At 41.6% G+C, this 20,513-nt stretch overlaps 2 protein-coding genes across 5 annotated transcripts in view; one reads left to right on the top strand and one right to left on the bottom strand.

Moving 5' to 3' along the window:
- Positions 1-579: 579 nt before the first annotated feature.
- Positions 580-16,234, top strand: PRG4 (proteoglycan 4). Of its 3 annotated transcripts, XM_036271915.1 has the most exons (13): positions 580-630; positions 1,230-1,313; positions 3,592-3,714; positions 5,192-5,311; positions 7,571-7,717; positions 8,226-8,345; positions 9,791-11,518; positions 12,431-12,508; positions 13,341-13,477; positions 13,994-14,150; positions 14,610-14,807; positions 15,248-15,373; positions 16,137-16,234. In XM_036271915.1, exons 2-13 carry the CDS (start codon positions 1,232-1,234, stop codon positions 16,232-16,234), a joined length of 3,114 nt encoding a protein of 1,037 aa, XP_036127808.1. In that variant the 5' UTR covers positions 580-630; positions 1,230-1,231. The 3 variants fall into 3 exon arrangements, with proteins under 3 accessions (XP_036127808.1, XP_036127806.1, XP_036127807.1); XM_036271913.1 differs by lacking the exons at positions 7,571-7,717; positions 8,226-8,345; XM_036271914.1 differs by lacking the exons at positions 3,592-3,714; positions 7,571-7,717; positions 8,226-8,345.
- The window catches only part of TPR (translocated promoter region, nuclear basket protein), a 61,405-nt gene continuing 57,025 nt past the window's right edge, over positions 16,134-20,513 (bottom strand). Inside the window, exons 49-51 of one of the 2 annotated variants that reach the window (XM_036271910.1) lie at positions 19,640-19,758; positions 17,049-17,144; positions 16,134-16,481 (exon numbers count right to left, since the gene is read on the bottom strand). In XM_036271910.1, the coding sequence (XP_036127803.1) occupies positions 16,426-16,481; positions 17,049-17,144; positions 19,640-19,758 (271 nt within the window). In that variant the 3' untranslated portion in view covers positions 16,134-16,425. The remainder of the gene's footprint in view (positions 16,482-17,048; positions 17,145-19,639; positions 19,759-20,513) is intronic. The other variant, XM_036271911.1, reaches the window with a different exon arrangement.

The raw sequence follows: 20,513 nt of genomic DNA, 5'->3' as shown, positions 1-20,513 counted from the left end.
TGGCTGGGCTTAAATAAAGGAACTAACGGAGTGATATAACTTTTAAGCAGGTTTTTACTTGGTCAAGGAACCTAGAAAATCCACACTGTGGATTATGCATGTATAAGTCATTCAGAGCATGTTTTCCGAGTTCTATGAAAACTAAAATACTCAATGGGAGGAGGGGGAAGTACATCTGATTGAACACTGTAAGATAAAAGAATACATGCCACAACCTAACACTAGATCAGTTTAAACCCACTGTTTTTGCTAGATTAACGGGAAGAAAAATAAAAGAAAGCGATGATACCGGCGTTTGACATTTTCAAGTTGCTGTTTCAGCCCACTGGGCAAGCCTGCCAGCGTGCTTTGCCATCTCAGAACAATTTGTTCACTTAGAAATTCGAGGTGTTTGGGCCAATATAACGAAATGTATTTTGTAGTAGTCATTTTTCTTAATGGAAGTGTTTTCCAGATGTTGCCTAAGTCTAGTCGTCTGGGCTCTCTTCCAATAAATGAGGAAAACTTGATTTCATAGGTTGTCACTGTTGATTTTTTTCTAACCTTTGGACTAAACGGTTCATCCCAATTTATCTGCACTGATATATAAGCCTTCCAGGACACTGGAGAAACTCATCTATCCTCTTACGGGTAAGTGTCCAAGGAAACTTGCTGCGTGGAATTAAACGTGTTTTCAATTCAGTAGGGATAGACTTGGTTAAAGGTATTTGAAAAAGATTTGTAAGGATAGTAGTTGGAAAGTTTTGAAAAAGATCACATTTATGCAATACACCTGTTGGAAGCTTGTAAATTTATATGGAGAGTTAAGGGAAAGTTGGAACAGTAACTCCTGTGTTTATTGAATTACATTTTACTGAAGCTGGTTATTTTTCCCCTCAAGATAAGATTTAAACCTTGCACTGTAAGTACATAGTTTTTATTTGAATAGAGTTTTAAGATCAATTTGTATTCTATTGGGGGGGAATTTTAAAGAATTAAAATGTTCAATAACATGACTGAGATGGTGACTTGATTTCTTCTGCTTAAGATTCAATTCAACGGTCAAATAGGCACTGGAGAATTAATGCTGATTGCTTTAAAAAGTCTAGTTTCAAGAATGGGATGGTTTTACCTTTGAATTGCTTTTTAAACGTGACTGAAACTCTATAAGCAGCTCAGATAACAAAACACTGTATAAGCCAGTGGGGGGATTAAAGTGTAGTTTTCTGATACGTTTCTTCTCTTTTCAGTGATGGCCATGGAGTGGAAAACACTTCCCATTTCCCTGCTGCTGCTGCTTTCTGTTGTCCTGATTCAGCACGTTTCTTCTCAAGGTACCTCGACTACTGAAAAGTGTTTTATTTCACAATTATTGCTAATCATGCAGTTCTGACTCTTATGCCAACAGCAACAAAAAACAGATTTCTAGAAGTGTATATTTGTTTGAGTTTAATGCAGAGTACAACCTTATAATTATGTGAAAATATGTAAGTTTATGAACAGTTTGGAATTCTCACTTTTGTCTACGAAATCTTTCAAGAAGTCTGGAGCTTTTCCTATGGATACTTTTTTGCATTATTCATTGTTCCCGTGGTTCTCTCAAAAGCTAAAAAATATGCAGACATCAATGGCATGATACACTATCATCTGATTAACTGATAAGAACAATATTTAAATCGCATATACATTTTATCTACATGTTTACAAAGAAATGTATCCAATCCTTTACATCAAATAAATTATTGATATATAACTCACTTTGGCATAATGTAGATATAAATATCATGTTGCAATGGACATTTGCAATGCTCGAAGTGGCATTTTATTAATCTTGAAAATGCTCTCTCATTCTAATAAGGACTGTTCATCTGGACCCAGACTTATACAGACACGAATGTCATTTGCTATTAGGTGCATGGTGGTTATGGTGCAATCACATTTATAAAGTAGACATTTCCAGTAAAATAATTACAATGCTCATGAACCTGCGCAAGAAAGATAACTGCCTGCCACGGACATAGTTTCAGAGTCATTTAGATAAGAAAAGACAGGTAATGTACGAAGCCAATACAAACATTTCAAAAGGAATGATGATAGCTCTGGTATCTCCAGACCCTGCCTCTGTCTCGTAATAAAACTACAGGGTTCCCGGCACGGGGTGTGCTGGGTGCTTTTCCTAGTACACCTCTCCTCTGTGACAGTCCACTGTCGCTGCAATGGTTTTACTCTCCTTTAAGGAAATGAATTTGAAAGTAGTTGTTAAAATGAAACGCAATAGGACAGACTTTTAATCTATGAACATAAACTTTTCCTGTAAAGACATTTGATTTCATATTTCAGAAATCTGCTGACTGTAAAGTAACCTTTTGATGTTGTCTTGCCTGCTTTTCTTGCCTTCTCAACCTCTTCCCATTCCCCCTTTTATATATAATATATGTATTTATTTACATACACTATATATGCATTTTTGTGTATTGTGTGCATATGTATGCAAAAACTTCTGAAAGTTTTCCTAATAGTTACTGTTTCATTTGCATTTTAAGATCTTAATTCTCCTGGACTCATCATTTTGAGATTTTTTTCTGGTGTGTTTCAAAGAGCCCTCTATGGATTTAGGACATTGCACCTGCCAATTTCTATTCCAGAGATGGATTCAATTATTATATTTCTGTGGTTATCTCTCAGGGAGGTGTTCAAGGTGTTTTCCAAATGATTTTGAAAATATATTTGAGGATAAGTTTGCTTTTGTTTTATTTCACCCAGAAAAGCTCTGTTCATGACCTTTATATTTATGTCCAGATGCTATTCTGAGAGCTATCCATTTTGCAGTCATTTTACTAGTGGTTGTAAACATCCGACTTCCCCCGAACTTCAAATAATCCAGTTGCCCCCACCCCTAAAACGAAAGGAAGCCCAGGGGAGTTCGTGCTGGCATAACCAGCTCACTTTAAACTCATCATCGAGAATGAGAGGCACTGTGATTGGTAGAAGTGTTCGGGCTTTAGAGTCAGATATATCAGAGTTCAAGTTCTACATGGGCTGTTGATGTAAGATGACCCTATAACTTAGGATTCACATCAGGACTTCTGAGAGTAAAAGAGGTCAATACAAATAATTAACAGGCATTCATTGACCTGCCATACACGTATACTGGGTCTACTCACTAGCTGGGTGCCCTTGAACAAGTTATTACAATTTCAATGTTTCAGCTTCCTTATCTCTAAAAAGAAGCTACTCATACTCTCTTGGCAACATTTTTATAAGCATTTGAGATAATGTATGACTCAGTGCCCAGCACAGAGATGCTCCAATAATGGCAACAATCCATCATCTTAGCAACAGCCTCAGTACACCTGTAGCTGCAACCCTGCTCCCAGGAGGGGGGCAAAACTCTTTGACTCATTTTCAAAAGAGTATTGATCTTCTCAGTCTAGGAAAGAATCAAGTGGGCCTCGTAAAAAAAAAAATCAGGCAAAGATCACATGGACCTATTGCTGATGATCATTCCCAACCTTTTCCAATAGACGAAATATTCTCTCACCAAATGGCTTTTGATCTCGCCCTTTCTGTACGGTGGTGTGGCCATGTTTACATTATATTGTATAATTTTAGATTTATCAAGCTGTGCAGGGAGATGTGGGGAAGGGTATTCTAGAGATGCACCCTGCAACTGTGACTATAACTGTCAACACTACATGGAGTGCTGCCCCGATTTCAAGAGAGTCTGCACTGTGGGTAAGTCCTGAGCTCTGGCGCCTCCTCGGTCAAGCACCTCTGTTCTTGAGAGTCCCTTGCTGTGCTGTGTTCACACTATTTCACTCCTCTTTGCTCAGTTTTCCCTTCACTTGCATAAATGTCGCAGCGTGCTGTACCTAAGGATGGTGTCAAAGCTTGTCACTGCTTGGGGAGGCCAAGGGTGCCTGGAGATCTGTCACTTGCACAAGGTTTTTGACAAGTGCCAAATAAAATGTCTTGTTTTCAGTAGAGACTTAACATTGTGACTCCGGAGTCATTAAATAAATAGCAATGAGATGAAGTTGTTTAGCAATGAGGACCTTCAGACGTTTCACCAGAAGAATCCATGGACATAAAATAATCTTGTCTACTACTTGACTTTTTTTTAATATTAGCATGTTTCTAAATTATCTGAAAATGGCACTTTAAAGATGAAGCATTAGTGTTTAATGACTAGTTTTAAGGAAAACCCAAAGGGTTTGAATTTCCAATGAAGGGTAGTTTATTTGGGGCCATTTTGTTGTTAACCCAGAAACATTTCATATTTAATTTATAAAAAATTATAATAAAAATGTTTTGAAAGTTATATTTGCTGCCCTGGCTGGGTTTTGCTCAGTGGTTAGAGCATCAGCCTGTGGACCCAAGGGTCACAGGTTTGATTCCTGGTCAGGGGCACGTACCTGGGATGCAGATTTGATCCAGCCCCGAGGGAGGTCGTGCAGGAGGCAACCAATCAATGTGTCTCTCTCACATGGTGTTTCTCTCTCTCTCTGTCTCCCTCTCTGCCTTCCACTCTATCTAAAAAGCAATGGAAAAACATCCTCGGGTGAGGATTAAAAAAAAAAAAAAACCCACAAAAAAACAAAGTTATATTTGCTTTAGAATTTGCATATGAAGCTCATAAATATATTGTCGTACAATGTATGTGTTGTGTAATTATTTCAAATAGGCCTAGTTGGAGTCATTGCGCCTCGAACCAAGGCTTTAGTTTTTGCTTTTAATAAGCAGGCCTGTCCGACAAGCCCAGCTCTCAGTGAGGCTGACAGCTTTCAACTGGACTCCTCACCCAGCTTGTCAAAATGATCAATAATGTTGAGCTGAAACATGGACCCACTTCGAATAGCAGCGGTGGGGTCTGGATGTTAAACTAACTAAAATCTATCACAAAGCAGTGGTAATGGATAAAGGAGGGAGGGATTCCGTGGGAAGGGGAATTTACTGCTGAGACATCCCCGTTTTCCATCGTCCAAACGCGTAAACCACGCGGGTAGCACCGGGCTGTCTCTTGGAGCCTTGAAGGGCAAGAAACGCTTCCCCGAGTCCCCATCTCTCTTGACTTGACTGTCTTCCCTTGGGAACCACCCACCCTCCTAACTCGCGGGCTCGAGACGGACCCCGGGAGCCGCGCTCGGCCCTCCGCGGGCGGGCGTGTGGCTGCCTCGTCAATAACCACCACGTTTTGTTTGGCTCCGGGCAGAGCTCTCCTGCAAAGGCCGCTGCTTCGAGTCCTTTGAAAGAGGAAGGGAGTGTGACTGTGACGCCCAGTGCAAGAAGTATGGCAAGTGCTGCTCGGATTACAGCGCCTTCTGCGAGGAAGGTAAGCCCGCCCCGCCGGCCCGCGCGCCCTCTCCAGGTCTTGCTGGAACGAACTGTGGCGCTTTCACGCGGACTGTTTCATGGGGATGGATCGGGGAACGCAGCATCCCCACTGCACCCCGGCTCAGCCAGGCCCGTGCTCGCGTCGCGGGGGGGCGACAGGGGCGTGGCCTGAGGGTAAACGCGTGGATTGGGGTGCATCCGCGCAGCCGGCTCACGGGGTGCTTTCCTGGCCGCCTGAACGGTGCGGACCCCACGGGGCCAGCTGCCCCTGGAGAGGCCGGCACTTCCCACTCGTGTGTTTCAGTGGGCACCGTGGGGGCGACCGGCGCTCAGCTTCTCTGAACTGGCACATGTATGAGTTTCTTTGAGGCACTATATTGACAAGCGAACCTGCCAAGAACGTAACCGTCCATTGTGTGTTCCTTCCCACCCCACAGTCCTCCCAACGCCCTCTCCGGGCCCGCGTGTGACAGGCGGTGGAAAGGGAACGTCCCATCTTAAAACGTCCTCTGGTCGCAGGTCCCGCAGGAGTACCCTGAGGGTGTGATAAAACCCCCCATTTCCCCAGAAAGCCAAGACTTTAAAATAGACTTTAAAAATGGTATATATTTGTTTTATATTTGTTTTGACCAAATGTCCGTTGTTCAAGCCTCCTTTGTCAAAAGGAGTATTTGTGGAAGAGTGGAAATAAGCCCTGCTGGCGTCACGTGACGAGTCTGGTTCACCGGGCTGCGCCTGCGCCCCGGGAGCAGTGGAGGCGGGGCCGGGCTGAGCGGCCGAGCCGGGAGTTCTCGCTGCTCCGTGTTTTCCCTGGAGAGCTTTCCAACGAAAGGAGATGCCGCCCTTGTGATCAAAAGCTCCGGGCACAGACGTCCCGCAGCTTCCACAGGGACCCCCAGCGGGCGGGCCTATTTGCTCGTCTCCCTGGGAGTTGCGTTGGCTGGGAGCCAGGAAACAGTGCACTTGGGGCAGGGGGTGGGTGGGGAGCGGCGCGGTCGGAGCGCCGCGGAGCATCGGAGAAGCTGTGGCTGGGGACAGGCTCCCCGCTACTAAGGGGCGGGTCAGATTGCCCGGGGTGTAAGGAAAGCTCAGTGAAAAGCACTGGTGAAGGGAATGAATGCTACGTGGACAGAATTCACAGGGGTAGTTGGGCTCCCAACGGAAAATAAAGGCACACCCAGAACTTCAGAACTTCTTTTGCAAAGAATAGCAACCCCACTATCTTGTGATGCAGCGCCCAGCTGTTGCAGGATGGCGAGACACTGCCCGTGGGCACCTGTGGCCCCAGCGTCCTCACACCCAGCGCTGCGGGGCTGGGCGCCGGGCTGGGCTGGGCGAGAAAGGCCAGGGGCCCGCGGGCTCGGGCGGGCAGCGCAGTTTCTCTAACGGAGGCGCTTGCGGCCGGTGCTGCGGGGAGGGGGAGGGGGAGGGGGAGGGGGAGGGAGGAGCGGTGGGCAGGAGGCTCCGCAGTGGAGTTCTGAGATGTTCCCTGAGAGAGGCAGGACTCGGCGACTCTCCGCTGCCAAGCTTTCACCACCCCCTCTTTCCTTCCGGTTCCTCACGACCAACCCCTGCCTTCTCCTCCAGACCTGAAAAGCGGTGGGAGGCGGGGTGGCAAAGCGTTGAAGAGAAAGGCATCAAACCATATCAGCTGTTTAACTTGAGGAAGCATAGGGTGAAGCTGTGAGGTTTTTGTTTTTTTTAACAAGAGTCAAATATTCACGGAGAACTTTCGTAATTAAAAAAAAAAAAAGTGAAAGGTAAATCAACATTTATTTTAAAAGAATATGAAAACAAAAAAATGTAATTATTGTATTTCTCATCCACGTGCAGTAATTATTTTGATCACCACAGAAGGCAGGCACAATGGATGGCGTTTATAAACTCCAGTATTTTTTTAGACAAATACTTCCAAAAAGCACCTAGAATAAATATCTCAGTTCGCAAACAAGAAAACGAAGTTCAAAACGAATTCACCCATTTCCCCAAGGCCACCATGGTAGAGCTTGGCAAGTCTAGGACCAGAATTCTTCTGAGCCCTGAGCCTTTGCTCCCCGTCCTAACTCAGAACAGTCTGAGAATCGGTATTTTATAGCAATGCATCTGAGCATTAATTGGTTTGAGGTCACTAGTGTTGGGCCAAAGCCTGTCTACCCTGGTTTTCACCAGCATCCATCTCGAACCCAGAGGCACCCATGGCTTTCAGTAGAGTTGCTGAATATAAACATGTTAACCGACCTGTCTTGCTTGGCCTCAGTGCATAACCCCACATCACCACCATCTTCAAAGACTGCACCTCCACCTGCAAGACCTGAGCCCACCAAATCAACCACCAAACGTTCACCCAAATCAACAAACAAGAAGAAGAATAAGAAAGTTATAGCATCAGAGGAAATAACAGAAGGTAGGAAGATGTAACACAAGGAGGTTTCTGAGATGAAATAACCTGTAGGTGACCGCTTTTATGACTCCTCATAGAACAGGATCATTTTATGAGCCGTTAAAGGCTCATTACACTTTTTGTTTACTTGTTTTAAGTAGAAGTTTAAGCCAAAGTATAAACCTCAGATATTTATTTTCCTTATTCACTGAACCCAGTATGGGTCTAGGTTAAAATAATCAGAATAAAGAAGTCTTAATGTTAGGACTATGATTTTTATATTTTATTTTTTGAAGAATAGATTCTGTGAGATATGAAAGTTATAGTTACATTGCTAATATCTATGATAAGCTCAGGTATCTTTCTTTTAACTGACCATTAAATTAGAAGGGCAGTTGATCATGTTAGTGATAAAATCAGAACACAGACATTTATCGATTAGTAAATGGCATTTCTTGTTGCATTTGGACTGGCGGTTCTTTTTTGCTTTAAATCACAATTGGTGTGATCAACCTTTTTATTTGATTTATAGAACATTCTATTTCTGAAAATCAAGAGTCTTCCTCCTCTTCTTCCTCTTCCTCTTCAAGTATTCGGAAAGTCAAGTCTTCCAAAAATTCAGCTAATAAAGGATTAAAGAAGAAACCCAAAGGTTTGAGCATTGATAAAGATCAAAGACTATATCAATGCCATAATTACCTAAAAGTCATGCGTGTTGGTAGAGTGATTTGAGGATGTTTCGATATGGGGGCTGGGAGGTGGGGAATAACTTTAAAGAAGTTACTTTAGAAGGTACCAAAGCAAACTTCCTATAGGACATGAGTACCAAGTGGTTGAGAAACCTACTAAAGACAAGGCTAAGAAGATGCTGTAGCAGTCACTGTGGAACCACAGGATGGCGCCAAAGATGACTATGATTTTCTATTTCAGTTCCTTCCTACCTGACATCATTTCTTTCTTCTTCTTCTTCTTCCTGTATCTTCCTTGTGTTTTCACTTTTCCTTCCCCGGACTTTTTATTTTATTTAACTAACACTTACATGCTGCTTTACGTACTGCTCTTAAATGTTAATTTATTCAATTCTCATACCCCTTTCTGGGAAAGGCAATATTATTCTCCACATTTTACAGATCCTCTTTATTGTTTTCCTACTGAATTGGATGTCATATCTGGCTGTTTTTTCTGTAGTAGAAAATGTGCTACAGAGTAGGCTATTATCTCTGAAAAGAGGTTCCCTTTGTTCTGCTTTTTACTTCCTGAAATTCTAAACTACATTCTCTTTCTCTAGGAAATGCTGGATTTTGGATATTGGAGTTTTAAAGAACTATTTCCTGGGTGGTTGTGCCTTCCCCGAAGCCTTCTCTCTAGCTGAATAGCCAGATATTAATCTTTGAGTCATCCACAGAGTCCTGCACACAATGGAAGTGCAACATGTTTGCTCATTGAAACCCACCTGCCATGTGCCCCTGGGGCTCTGTAATTCACCCAGCGGGAGCTGCTGTGGCAAATCCTGTCAAATAGGGTCTTTTTGCTGCCATGGTATCGAATCTCCATTCTATACCCCCTGGGACTGGGCAGGGGAAAAAGAACAGCTAACAGCCCTGGTGTGGACACAGGGCTCAGCCGAGACCATGGGGGTGACTGGGGCATCCTTGGATGTAGTTGTAGAGGCCTCTCAGCTGACTGATGCAGTGAACCTACAAGATGTTGAACGAGGAGGTTTCCAGGAGGAAGGACAGGGCACTGAGCAATGAGGAATGAGAAGTGGAGAAAGGGAAGGCCAGGGAGCTTGAATGTAAAGAGATGAATTAGTGTTATTGATCATGTGGGTAATTTCAAATTTGCCACTTGTTTCCACATATTAATTGTATCGTTTTACTAGTGCTGTTCACCCCACCCCTTATCTCATTTATTCCCTAAAATAGCCCAATAAGATAGGTTGAGTATTTAACATTTTATAATGAATTCACAGACATATTAGAGATTAGCAACCTGCCTAGAGACACATAGCTAGTCAGCGATAAGGGACCTTTTTATCATTATTAAAAACAAAACCATAAACTACTGAAAAATAAAAGATATCTATTTTTTCTCTAGTAAAAAATAACAACAAGAAACAAACTCCTAAAAAGAAACCTGCCCCGGAACCATCAGATGAAACCGGAAGTGGAGCAGACAATGGCGATCCGAAGCCCACACCAACTCCTCAAAAGTCTACCACCCAAAGTAGTCAAGTTACCACAACTTCCAAGGTCACAACAGTGAAAACAACAAGTCCTAAACCCAGTCCATCGCCTAGTTCTGAAACATCCAAAGAAGCATCTTTGACAGTCAATAAGGAGACAAAAGTTGAAACTAAAGAGACTTCTAAAACAACTAAAGAGACAGCAGCTAGTGTATCAAAGAAATCGACTTCAGGTAAAGAGACACGAAATGCAGAAAAAACATCTGATAAAGATTTGGAAACCACATCAGTTTCTGCTAAATCTACAACCGAAGCTGAAACTACAACCAAATCTCTTACCACCACCACCACCACCACCAAGGAGCCTACAACCACCCCCAAGAAGCCTGCACCCACCACCCCCAAGGAGCCTACAACCACCCCCAAGAAGCCTGCACCCACCACCCCCAAGGAGCCTACAACCACCCCCAAGAAGCCTGCACCCACCACCCCCAAGGAGCCCGCTCCCACCACCCCCAAGGAGCCCGCTCCCACCACCCCCAAGGAGCCCGCACCCACCACCCCCAAGGAGCCCGCTCCCACCACCCCCAAGGAGCCCGCTCCCACCCCCCCCAAGGAGCCCGCTCCCACCACCCCCAAGGAGCCTGCACCCACCCCCCCCAAGGAGCCCGCTCCCACCACCCCCAAGGAGCCCGCTCCCACCACCCCCAAGGAGCCCGCACCCACTCCCCCCAAGGAGCCCGCACCCACCACCCCCAAGGAGCCCGCACCCACCACCCCCAAGGAGCCCGCTCCCACCCCCTCCAAGGAGCCTGCTCCAACTACAGAGGACTATACTCCAGCTACCACCATGGAGCCTCCCACTCCTCCCACAAACCCCGCTGATTCATCTCCTGACTTTCCTGTGGAACCCACATCAAAGGCTCTTGAAAACAGTCCTAAGGAGCCTGCTCTACCTACAACCAAGGCTCCTGAAGGGACCCAACCTGAAATAACTACCACAGCAAAGGATAAGACAACAGAAAAAGGCATGCATACCACAACTGAAATTACAACAGCTACATCTAAGAGTACGACGAAAGAGACAGCAACTCCAACAGAAGACAAGACCACTGAATCCATACAGGTGACATCCACCACAACCAAGGATACCACAGCAGCGTCCAAAGTTACTCCCAAAGTGATGGCTGCAACAAAAAAGACTACAACTGAAGAGACTGTGAATACATCTAAAGAAACAACTGTATCAGAAGATACAGCTATCAAAGGGATGACTCCTAAACCCCCAAAGCCAACTAAAGCACCCCAAATGTCCACATCTACCAAAAAGCCAAACACAACACCTAAAGTGAGAAAACCAAAGCCTACACCATCTCCTCCAAAGACGACCCCATCAACAGTGCCTACAGTGAACCCTGCCTCTTCGGGGGAGGACGTGCTCCAAACCACCGCCAGCCCTAACCACGACCCTAACTCGGAAGCGGCTGAAGAAAAGCCGGAGAACGAAGACGCCAACGCCGCCGGAGAACAGCCTCGCGTGATCCTCAGGCCCCCTGCACTCACGCCTCTCCTCGTTCCAGGCACTGACATCGTAGTGAGAGGACCCGGGCCAGACACTGGCGTCCACCCCATGCTTTCAGGTAAAGAGAGCGCTTTGTCAGGTTCGTAATGTCAACGTGAATCTACCAGAACCGAGATGCCCTGATTTAATGTCACGTACAACACCTAGAACTGTTAACCGGGGAAGTTTTACATCTTCTCTACAGGTAAGCAGAGGAGTAATCACAGTAAGATTATTTGATCTCTGGAAAATGGAGTAATGACCTAGTCTTAGGAACTTAGTGCATCTGTAAGCAGAGCCAGCATACGGAATGCCAAAAATATTTAGTTGGAAAGTCTATCCTTATTTATTTATTTACTTACTTACTTATTTTGGTACGTGCCCTTAGCGGGAACCGAACCCGGACCCTCTGGTCCGCAGGCCAATGCTCCAACCGCTGAACCAAACCGGCCAGGGCGGAAAGTCTATCCTTAAAAGAAAATACAACATAAAGCAAAATCTGCAATATTATTTTTTACAAACCAATTCCAAAGGGAACTGAAAAATGGAATGTCATGTTGAGATTAAACATCCAATAAATAATAATTTACTTGAAGATCAGGTAACCTGGTACATTCCAATTCATCACTTACTTTTTAAAATTTTATTTTATGGTGGGGGGGCAAGAGAGAGAGAGAAGAGCAGAAACATCAGTGTGTGAACCATCGGTCGGTTGCCTTCCGCATGGTGAAACATGCTACCTGGGTACGTGCTCTGCCTGGAACTGCACCAGCCACCCAACGGAGCTACACTCGCCAGGGCCATCACTTATTTTTATATACTTCTTAAATAGTATCACTTTTCTCTCACCTATGCAACACACACCTCAAACTATATACCCTTCAAGAGCTTAGGAAAGGGCAGAGGAAATGGAGTTCTGTGGGGGGACCTGGAAAAAACCACTTTCTCATTTTGTTTTGTATTGAGTTAACTTCTTGTTAATTTGCTCTAGATGAGACTGACTTATGCAATGGTAAATCGGTAGACGGACTGACTACCCTGGCCAATGGGACATTGGTTGCATTTCGAGGTGAGCTGTGCACACACTTCTGCCTGTCACTTTGTCCTTGGCATTTATGAGAACCAAAGCCACGGCGGTCAGTAGCCGGGGCTGAGCTTCCTGAAGAACCTAATTAATGACCTTACCTCACACAATTTATGAAAACCTGAGATTAATTACCAAAATACTAAATTAACAAAATTAGACATATTAGAGTAACAAACAAAACAAAGAGCTTGAAATGATACTGATTTTTCCTACTGTTAGGAATTAAAAGGTAGTTCATATTTTAATTTCATATCAAATAAAATGACATCAGGATTTGTTTTCCCTGCTCTATTGCATTTGAAAATAACACCCCGATTGTGAAGTACTCAACAGTGTTACACTCTGTGGACGAATCACAGAACAGCAATTACATGTGAATTCTCTGTCCTGACACTAGTTCCGTCTTAGACTCAGACTAAATCTGAAGGGAAGGAAGTCATAGACTTTGCTCAATCGAGGCTGAAGAGATTTTATTCGTTCTTGAGTCATAACTCCTTAATTCTGAAAGATAGAGAAATTAAGAGAAAAGTGATTTCTGTAAGTCACAAAGTCAAAAGGCTCTTCTGGAGAAACTAGATAACTAAACTATTTCTTCAGTTTATGCTACACCTCAGACTTGAGAAAGATCTCCTCTCAGAAATGTCCAAACACTGTTCTGTATGAGTACAGTTCTCTCTAAACTTTCAGTCATAGAATGCTTGCTAACCCATTCAGTGTTTTCAGTACAATTAAAATTTGTTTCATTTTGGTGTCTCTTGTGATGGGTTTTAGTATTCATTCAGCTTGTAGGTTGATTTATCACTTTCAATTTCAGGTCATTATTTCTGGATGCTAAATCCACAAAGTCCACCATCTCCTCCTCGGAGAATTACTGAAGTTTGGGGTATTCCCTCCCCCATCGATACTGTTTTTACTAGGTGCAACTGTGAAGGAAAAACTTTCTTCTTTAAGGTAAGAAAAGTATCTTTGTAAGAGGAATCAGCAAATAGTTATTCTTTTATTATGAAAACATAAATCAGCTTAACCTCTGCTTAAGAATGGTTTAATTTTTTATCCTTACCTGAGGACATTTTTCCATTTTTTGTTCAGATAGAGTGGGAGGGGGAGAGAGAGAGAGAAACATCGATGTGAAAGGGACGCATCGAGTGGTTGCCACCCGCACGATCCAACCAGGGCAGGGGACAAACCGCAACTGAGGTACGTGCCCTTAGTGGGAACCGAATCCGGGCCTCTCTGGACCGGAGGCTGATGCTCTAACCGCTGAGCCAAACCAGCCAGAGCAGAATGGTTTAATATTTTAATAAACTATTCTATCATCAAAATTCAATAAAGAGTTAACACAATTTGGTAACATTAATGGTCAACCTATTCAAACACCTAAATTAAAACTTTCTCCGTATACTTAAATCTATGAATTTCTAACCTTTTCCAAAGCTGTTAACATCACTTCTTCTTTTAAATGATCAGGATTCTCAGTACTGGCGTTTCACCAATGATGTAAAAGATCCTGGGTACCCCAAACAAATTGTAAAGGGATTTGGAGGACTAAATGGAAAAATAGTGGCAGCTCTTTCAGTACCTAAATATAAGGAGAGACCTGAATCTGTGTATTTTTTCAAGAGAGGTATGTATTACATAATTGACAAAAATTATACAATTTTCAATAACTGATTTGCCAGGAAAGTTTTATTTAATATTTTCATTTACTACTGGATTTACTGTCAAAAGATATCTTTAAGGCTGGATCAAATATTTCCAATAAAAAAAAATTGAGGGCACTAAGAAGTATTTAGATCTCTCAACATGCAAATCACAATTTCACCTGAGTTTTCTGGTCGTTGATATAAAGAATGCCATCATTGACTTTCACACAAAGTTAATTATTTCACTATACAGTCTGTTGGCTTTATTCATTCAAGCATTTCAGGGTTTAGTAATTATTTCCATAATGACTAGCAGCCATTACTGTCTAGACACACTTTATGACAAACATTGTTTCTTCCACCTTATAAAAGCTCTTTCCCATCTTTTGGGGGGATTGACATGAACTTTCACTTATACGTGATTTTCTAATACGTACCAGGCGGCAGAATTCAGCAGTACACTTACAGACAGGAGCCCACCAGAAAGTGCACCAGAAGCCGCCCTGCTCTGCACTACCCAGTGTATGCGGAAACCGCGCAGGTCAGGAGACGTCGCTTTGAACGGGCTATCGAGCTGCAGCCACACACCATCAGAATTCACTACTCGCCACCCGTCAGAGTCGTTTACCAAGACAAAGGTAGTGTTTTTTACTCTGTTAAAAATTCTGACACATGAAGTAGATGAAACAGAGTTGCTTATAAAGTAAAGATTATTAACTAGAAATCCGGACCCAACAACCCTAATATTTTAAGCTTATTGATGCAAAATATCAATTTGCCGCAGTGAATGACCAAAGATCAACACTTTCTTTGCCTTTGTGGTAAGAAATGCAGTTTGAATGTTTGTTGATTATAATACATACCATTTATCAAGTATCTCTGACCAAGAGCATTATACACAAATCTGTCACCTTTGAAGCAGTGAAAAGGTCGGTATGCACGCCCCATCAGAGGGCCAAGCCAGGCCCCAGTCAGGGAACACCCAAGGTAAGGAACGGAGCTACCACGTGACCAGACTGGACGTGGACCAGCATGTCCGACTCTAACAGCTGCCCTTTCCACTGCCATCTACGCACAGGCTTCCTCCACAACGAAGTCCAAGTGAGTGCGATGTGGAGAGGACTTCCCAACGTGGTCACTTCAGCGATATCACTGCCCAACGTCAGAAGACCCGACGGCTACGATTACTATGCCTTTTCTAGGGGTGAGTTAAGTAAAATCTTAATAACTTCCCACAGATGTGATCTAATCTCTGAAATACAAATATAATAAAAATAAAAACACAAGTGTTCGATGGGACTGAAGGTGAGAAGTTCAACTATAATACTTATTCTAATTGCCTTGAAGAAGAGAAAGTGTAAAATTTTGGTTTGCTTTCCTATTACATAGAAAGGATTACAACTGAATTCTGCCCTACCCGTCTTTCATGAGATGAAAGTCTATTATGATAAAACTGATTACTTATGTAAAATTGCTACTGAAAACAGTATTTGGCATTTAATGGAGGCCCTGTTTGCCATCAAGTTATACCGAGTTGCATCATTACACACCCCATAAGAGCTGAAATAAGTTCCTGAGAAACTTAATTTTCTTAAATAAATTATATTTCCTGAGACACTTTTCTTTAAAAAATCCAAAAACCTGTTACTCTGCCTATATAAATGACATCAGAATTCTTAAAACAGGATAAAATCCAAGAAAATTATTATTTGAAAAATTAACTTGGTTTTCTCAGATTTTTACTTTGAAAAAGGAGAGTTAAACGTAATTTTCTTCAAAGGTGGAGAAAGGTCAATCTGTCAAGGCAGTTGTTTTTCTTTCTGTCAGAAAGTTCAAATTGATTAGAAACATTTCTGATATTAAAATGATAAACACTGCCTTTGAGTATAATAATCAACATAATCTATTTTTTAATTCAAGTGTTTTGTTTTCCTTTTAGTTAATAAAATGATTTCTCTTCTCTGTAGGTCAACCCTATAACATCGATGTGCCTAGCAGAACAGCAAGAGCCATTACAACTCGTTCTGGGCAGACCTTATCCAAGGCCTGGTACAAATGTCCTTAGACCAATGGACAAAGGAAGAGACAATTAAAATGAAGAATGATAAATTTTGACACTGAAATGTACCTTTTATTAATAAAGAACGTTGAAATAAGCATACCATTTTAAATACAAAAATGTTTTTAAACTCGACAATCATAACACTAAAACAGATTGGACAATCTTATTCACAGTTATTACAATGTATAGAACATTTAATTAATATTTCCTCTATTTATTCCTCCTCTCCCTCCCATTGCATGGCTCACACCTATAAGAGAAAAAAAAAAGAATCAAACTGAATGTATCTTTTAAGAAGATAGTCCAAAACTAGAGTATTTGCTTACTCTAGTTCATTACAAAAATTGTTTTAAAAAACTTAGTGTGAACATTCAAAATCATTAAATTTAGATTAATATTTTTATGACATGAATGCAATCTCTAACAGTTACATTAGAAAACATGGAGATATGAAAGTTTTACCTTTTTTTTACTAGCTAAACAAAGTCACAAAGCTTTATTCTGTTGTATAAAAAGTATAATAGACAAAGATGCACCAAATGACTACATAGCACTTTTCCAAATCTTACTTTGAGTCCAAGGAAGAAAAGAATAAACAGAAGCACATATTCATTACACACCGATGGCATACCTGTCTGTCTACAAGAAGCTTATAGATTAGCAAACATCACACACTCGATGCATAATTATTTAATGAATCCTTGGAACATTTTTAAAAAATGAGATACAAGTTGGAAGCTTAAATAAGGATCAGAGAAGCTGTTCCATTTATTACCGTCCCACACCCTGTCATGTGCTCAGTATGTTAGAAATGTACCTCTCTGTCTGTTAAACTGTCGACCACGAACACCTTGTCTCAACGTTGTCTGAAGTCTTACTCGTCTGAAAGGCTTTGGCTGACTACTGCTAGTATCTGAGAAGAAAAACGTTAAGACATAAGAAAGCAAATTAAAAAAAAAAAAAGGAGAAAGCAGTTACAATGGCAAAAGTAACCATATGAATGCAGGGATAAAATGCAGGGGAATCCATTTGTTTTCAATATTTAAAAAGTTTTTTAACAAGGAATTTTTAACCACCAAAAAAAAAGGTAAAAAAAAATATTTCCTTATTTGAAAAAAAAGTTCTTGATTTTTTCATTCATTCACTCAACTAATTTAAGAAATATTTACTTAGTGCCTGTCTATGTATCATAAACTATGATAAGGCCTGGGGAATACAACAGAAAACAAAAACAGGAAAAAAACAGTCCATTACAATATACTGTGAGTCACATCTGACTCTTCTCTTTTCCAGACACCCCAAATCCAATCGTCTGAAATCCTGCCAGCTCTAATTTAAATAGATATCCCAAATCTGACCTCTTCTCACAACCTTGACTCTACAATCCTGTCTAAAACATCATCATCTTTACCTTAAATCATTGCAATACTCTCAAATATTCTCGTTTCTGTCCACTATTCCTTTTCAGTCTCTTCTCTACACAGAAGCCAAGATGATACTGTTAAGTCTTTAAGTCAGATCATGTCACTGCTGTTTGAAGTTCTCCAAAAACTTCCTTTGTCCATGAAAGTCAACGCAATCACAGTGATCTACTAGATGTACCCTTCCAATACCCATCTACTACCTGCTAGTCTCTCTGTCCTTACTGTAGTCTAGCCACACTGGCCCCCTTGCTGACCTTGAACACATCACACTCCTGCTGGTGGACTCTGCATCTGCTATTTCTCTCATCCTAGAACAGTCTTCCCCCAAATGACTGCACAGCTTCACTCCTGAACCTCTTGTAGGTATTTACTTACATTTCACTTTCTTTTTTTTTCTTTATTGATTTTAGAGAGAGAGGAAGCGAGACGGAAACATCAATGAGAGAGAACATCGACTGGCTGCCTCCTGCATGCCCCCACTGGGGATTGGGCCCACAACCTGAGCATGTACCCTGACTGGGAATCAAACTGGCGACCTCTTGGTGCATGGGTTGACGCTCAAACACTGAGCCACATCGGCTGGGCAAGTGTCACTTTCTTAACAGTGCTTTCTGTGAAATTGCCTGGCACATGGTATTTGTTGACAAAACGGGTAACTGCTCAGATGGGAAAATTTAGTGTTTTATATCATCAAATACATTAAAAGAGATCCACATTGTACCATAAAAGGGAACAGGGATCATATTTTTCCATGCAAGTTCTAATAACTAGTTCCCATTCTTTTGAGAAAAAACAATTCCCATGAGACATCAGAACATAATTGGAGATACCAAACTTCAATAATTATATTATTAGTAATTATGATGGTCATAATTTTTGTAAGGTATCAAGTGATATAATTTATATACATTATTTCTAATCTTGGCTGCAAGATTAATTATTAACATACACATTTCATAATAAAATGTGCAGTGATGTCAAGTGACCAGCCATTAAAGGTGGATGAGATGGGAGACTAAGGGTGTTGGCTATGGGTTGGTGTGTCAGAGAAGCAGCTGATAGGAAAAGAGAATTGAGATGACAACGTTCCATGACTGAAACGTAGTAACTGAGCGTGTCTTCCATAAAACCTGGCAGAACTGAAGAATGACTGCTACATCAATTCAAAATGAAAATAATCAGAGTGGATGGCTGAGCACTGTATTTGTTTAATAATAAAAGTAACTCCCTACCTAAAAACTTTGAGATAGGTAAAAGTTGGTATAATATATTGTTTGGACTCTCTAGAGCCAAACTTTGTGAGCTTGCACTGAGCTTACCCATTCTTCACTAGCTGTGTGACTTTGGAGAAGTTTCCAACCTCTCAGCACCTCAGTTTCCCTAACTATAGAATGGGGATGAGTGCTTACCACATTGGGTTGACGTGAGAATTAAATAAGTAAATATACATAAAGGGCTTAGCATACTGCCTGATATACAGAGTAAGTGTTCATCAAATGTTTTTTAAAAAGTACTGCAGAAATAGTTTTATTGTAGAAAAGAGACAAAATAGATTTTTTTGAAGTAAATTTCAAAAACATGAAAAACCACACTTTGAAACTGTTTCCATTAGTAAATTTCAAACATTTTTTAAGGAAAAGACCCCTTTCCTCTCGGCTCTCTGTATCAGATCTCATGCAGAACCCTAAATTATAGAACAAATAAAAATGGAGTTGCTCTGGTTTAAACAGAGGCAAAAGAGAGCGAGCCTGGAGCACAATTCCTTAGCTTCCCTCCGAGTAACCCACCCCCATGGCCCTTTTAGTACCACTAATACAACCAATTCCCTTTAATATAGACCAAGTTACCTGTAGTGAAATTAATTTTTTTTTAAATAGAGCATTTTAAAATTCAGAAAAAAAGATGACAAAATTGCTACTACATGTGTCTTTTGCAAACAAGTTGTACGTGTGAAGTTACACTGCAGTCAGCAGCAGGCACTTACCTACAGAAGAGCTAGAAGGAGGGTCTTGGCTGGTGGAAGGAAGATCTGACTCATCAGATGCCTGAACAGGCTCTTCTTCCTGCTGGCTATCAATTTCTAGGCCTGCTTCTGAACTAATACTAAGAAGGGAAAGCAAAATGGATTAGAAAATACAAAACTGATTCTAGAGTGTATCCTATCATTTCCAACTCTTTTCCATATAGTTTATCACTTAATGCAAAGCTCTACTACAGCTCTAACTTGTGAACTCTGATGCTGGGAGCCAGATTTTTTTTTAAAGGGGCAGGGGATACGTTGCTTCTTCTTCATTCCTCTTCTCACTAGGACACAGTCCAAATTTAGTTTCCCCCCCCCTCTTTTTTGTTATATTTTTTTCCTTTTGTAAAGGGGCATTTACATTCTTAACATTCACAGGAGATATACTATCCAGATTTTAATAAGTCTCAAATAGTTTCCTAGGAAAGTAGAGTAGTAAAATAATCTACAACGCTCACTCTTAACAACAGACCCCTAACTCAGCAAGGTAGTGCAGATGAGACAGGCTGTGGATAGAGCCCCTGGCTCCATGGCTATAACTCCATCTCTCTCTCTCATTCCAGAAAGCACATCAACAAGCAAGTGAGACGAGAGTATACGAACAGCTTCAATTTGCTCCAGTTTGTTTTATCATCTGCAAACTTTAGTATAGTTATTGGTAACAATGTATCCAAAAGCTTGCTCTCATGATCACGTGATGATGTTGAAAAGCTGATGAGGGGTAAAGGTGTAAAGCCAAAGCACATGGGGCTGAAGTCAGTCACCAGAGATACATGCTCTGACTCCGAGCTTTCTCATCTGTAAAATGAGGATACTTTGCAAAGGTATTGTGTGGGTT

The sequence above is a fragment of the Molossus molossus genome, unplaced genomic scaffold (assembly GCF_014108415.1).
Source record: "Molossus molossus isolate mMolMol1 unplaced genomic scaffold, mMolMol1.p scaffold_m16_p_20, whole genome shotgun sequence".
Lineage (NCBI taxonomy): Eukaryota > Metazoa > Chordata > Mammalia > Chiroptera > Molossidae > Molossus > Molossus molossus.
Note: the sequence above shows the minus strand (reverse complement) of the source record. Positions and strands in the feature narration are given on the sequence as shown.

What these genes read in the sequence shown, in the direction of transcription:
- PRG4 (XM_036271915.1), top strand. Translation starts at nt 1,232, where the DNA reads ATGGCCATGGAGTGGAAAACACTTCCCATTTCCCTGCTGCTGCTGCTT. An exon ending in CAAGAGAGTCTGCACTGTGG is followed by an intron (nt 3,715 to 5,191) that starts GTAAGTCCTGAG and finishes GGCTCCGGGCAG; the next exon opens with AGCTCTCCTGCAAAGGCCGC. An exon ending in ATCAGAGGAAATAACAGAAG is followed by an intron (nt 7,718 to 8,225) that starts GTAGGAAGATGT and finishes TTTGATTTATAG; the next exon opens with AACATTCTATTTCTGAAAAT.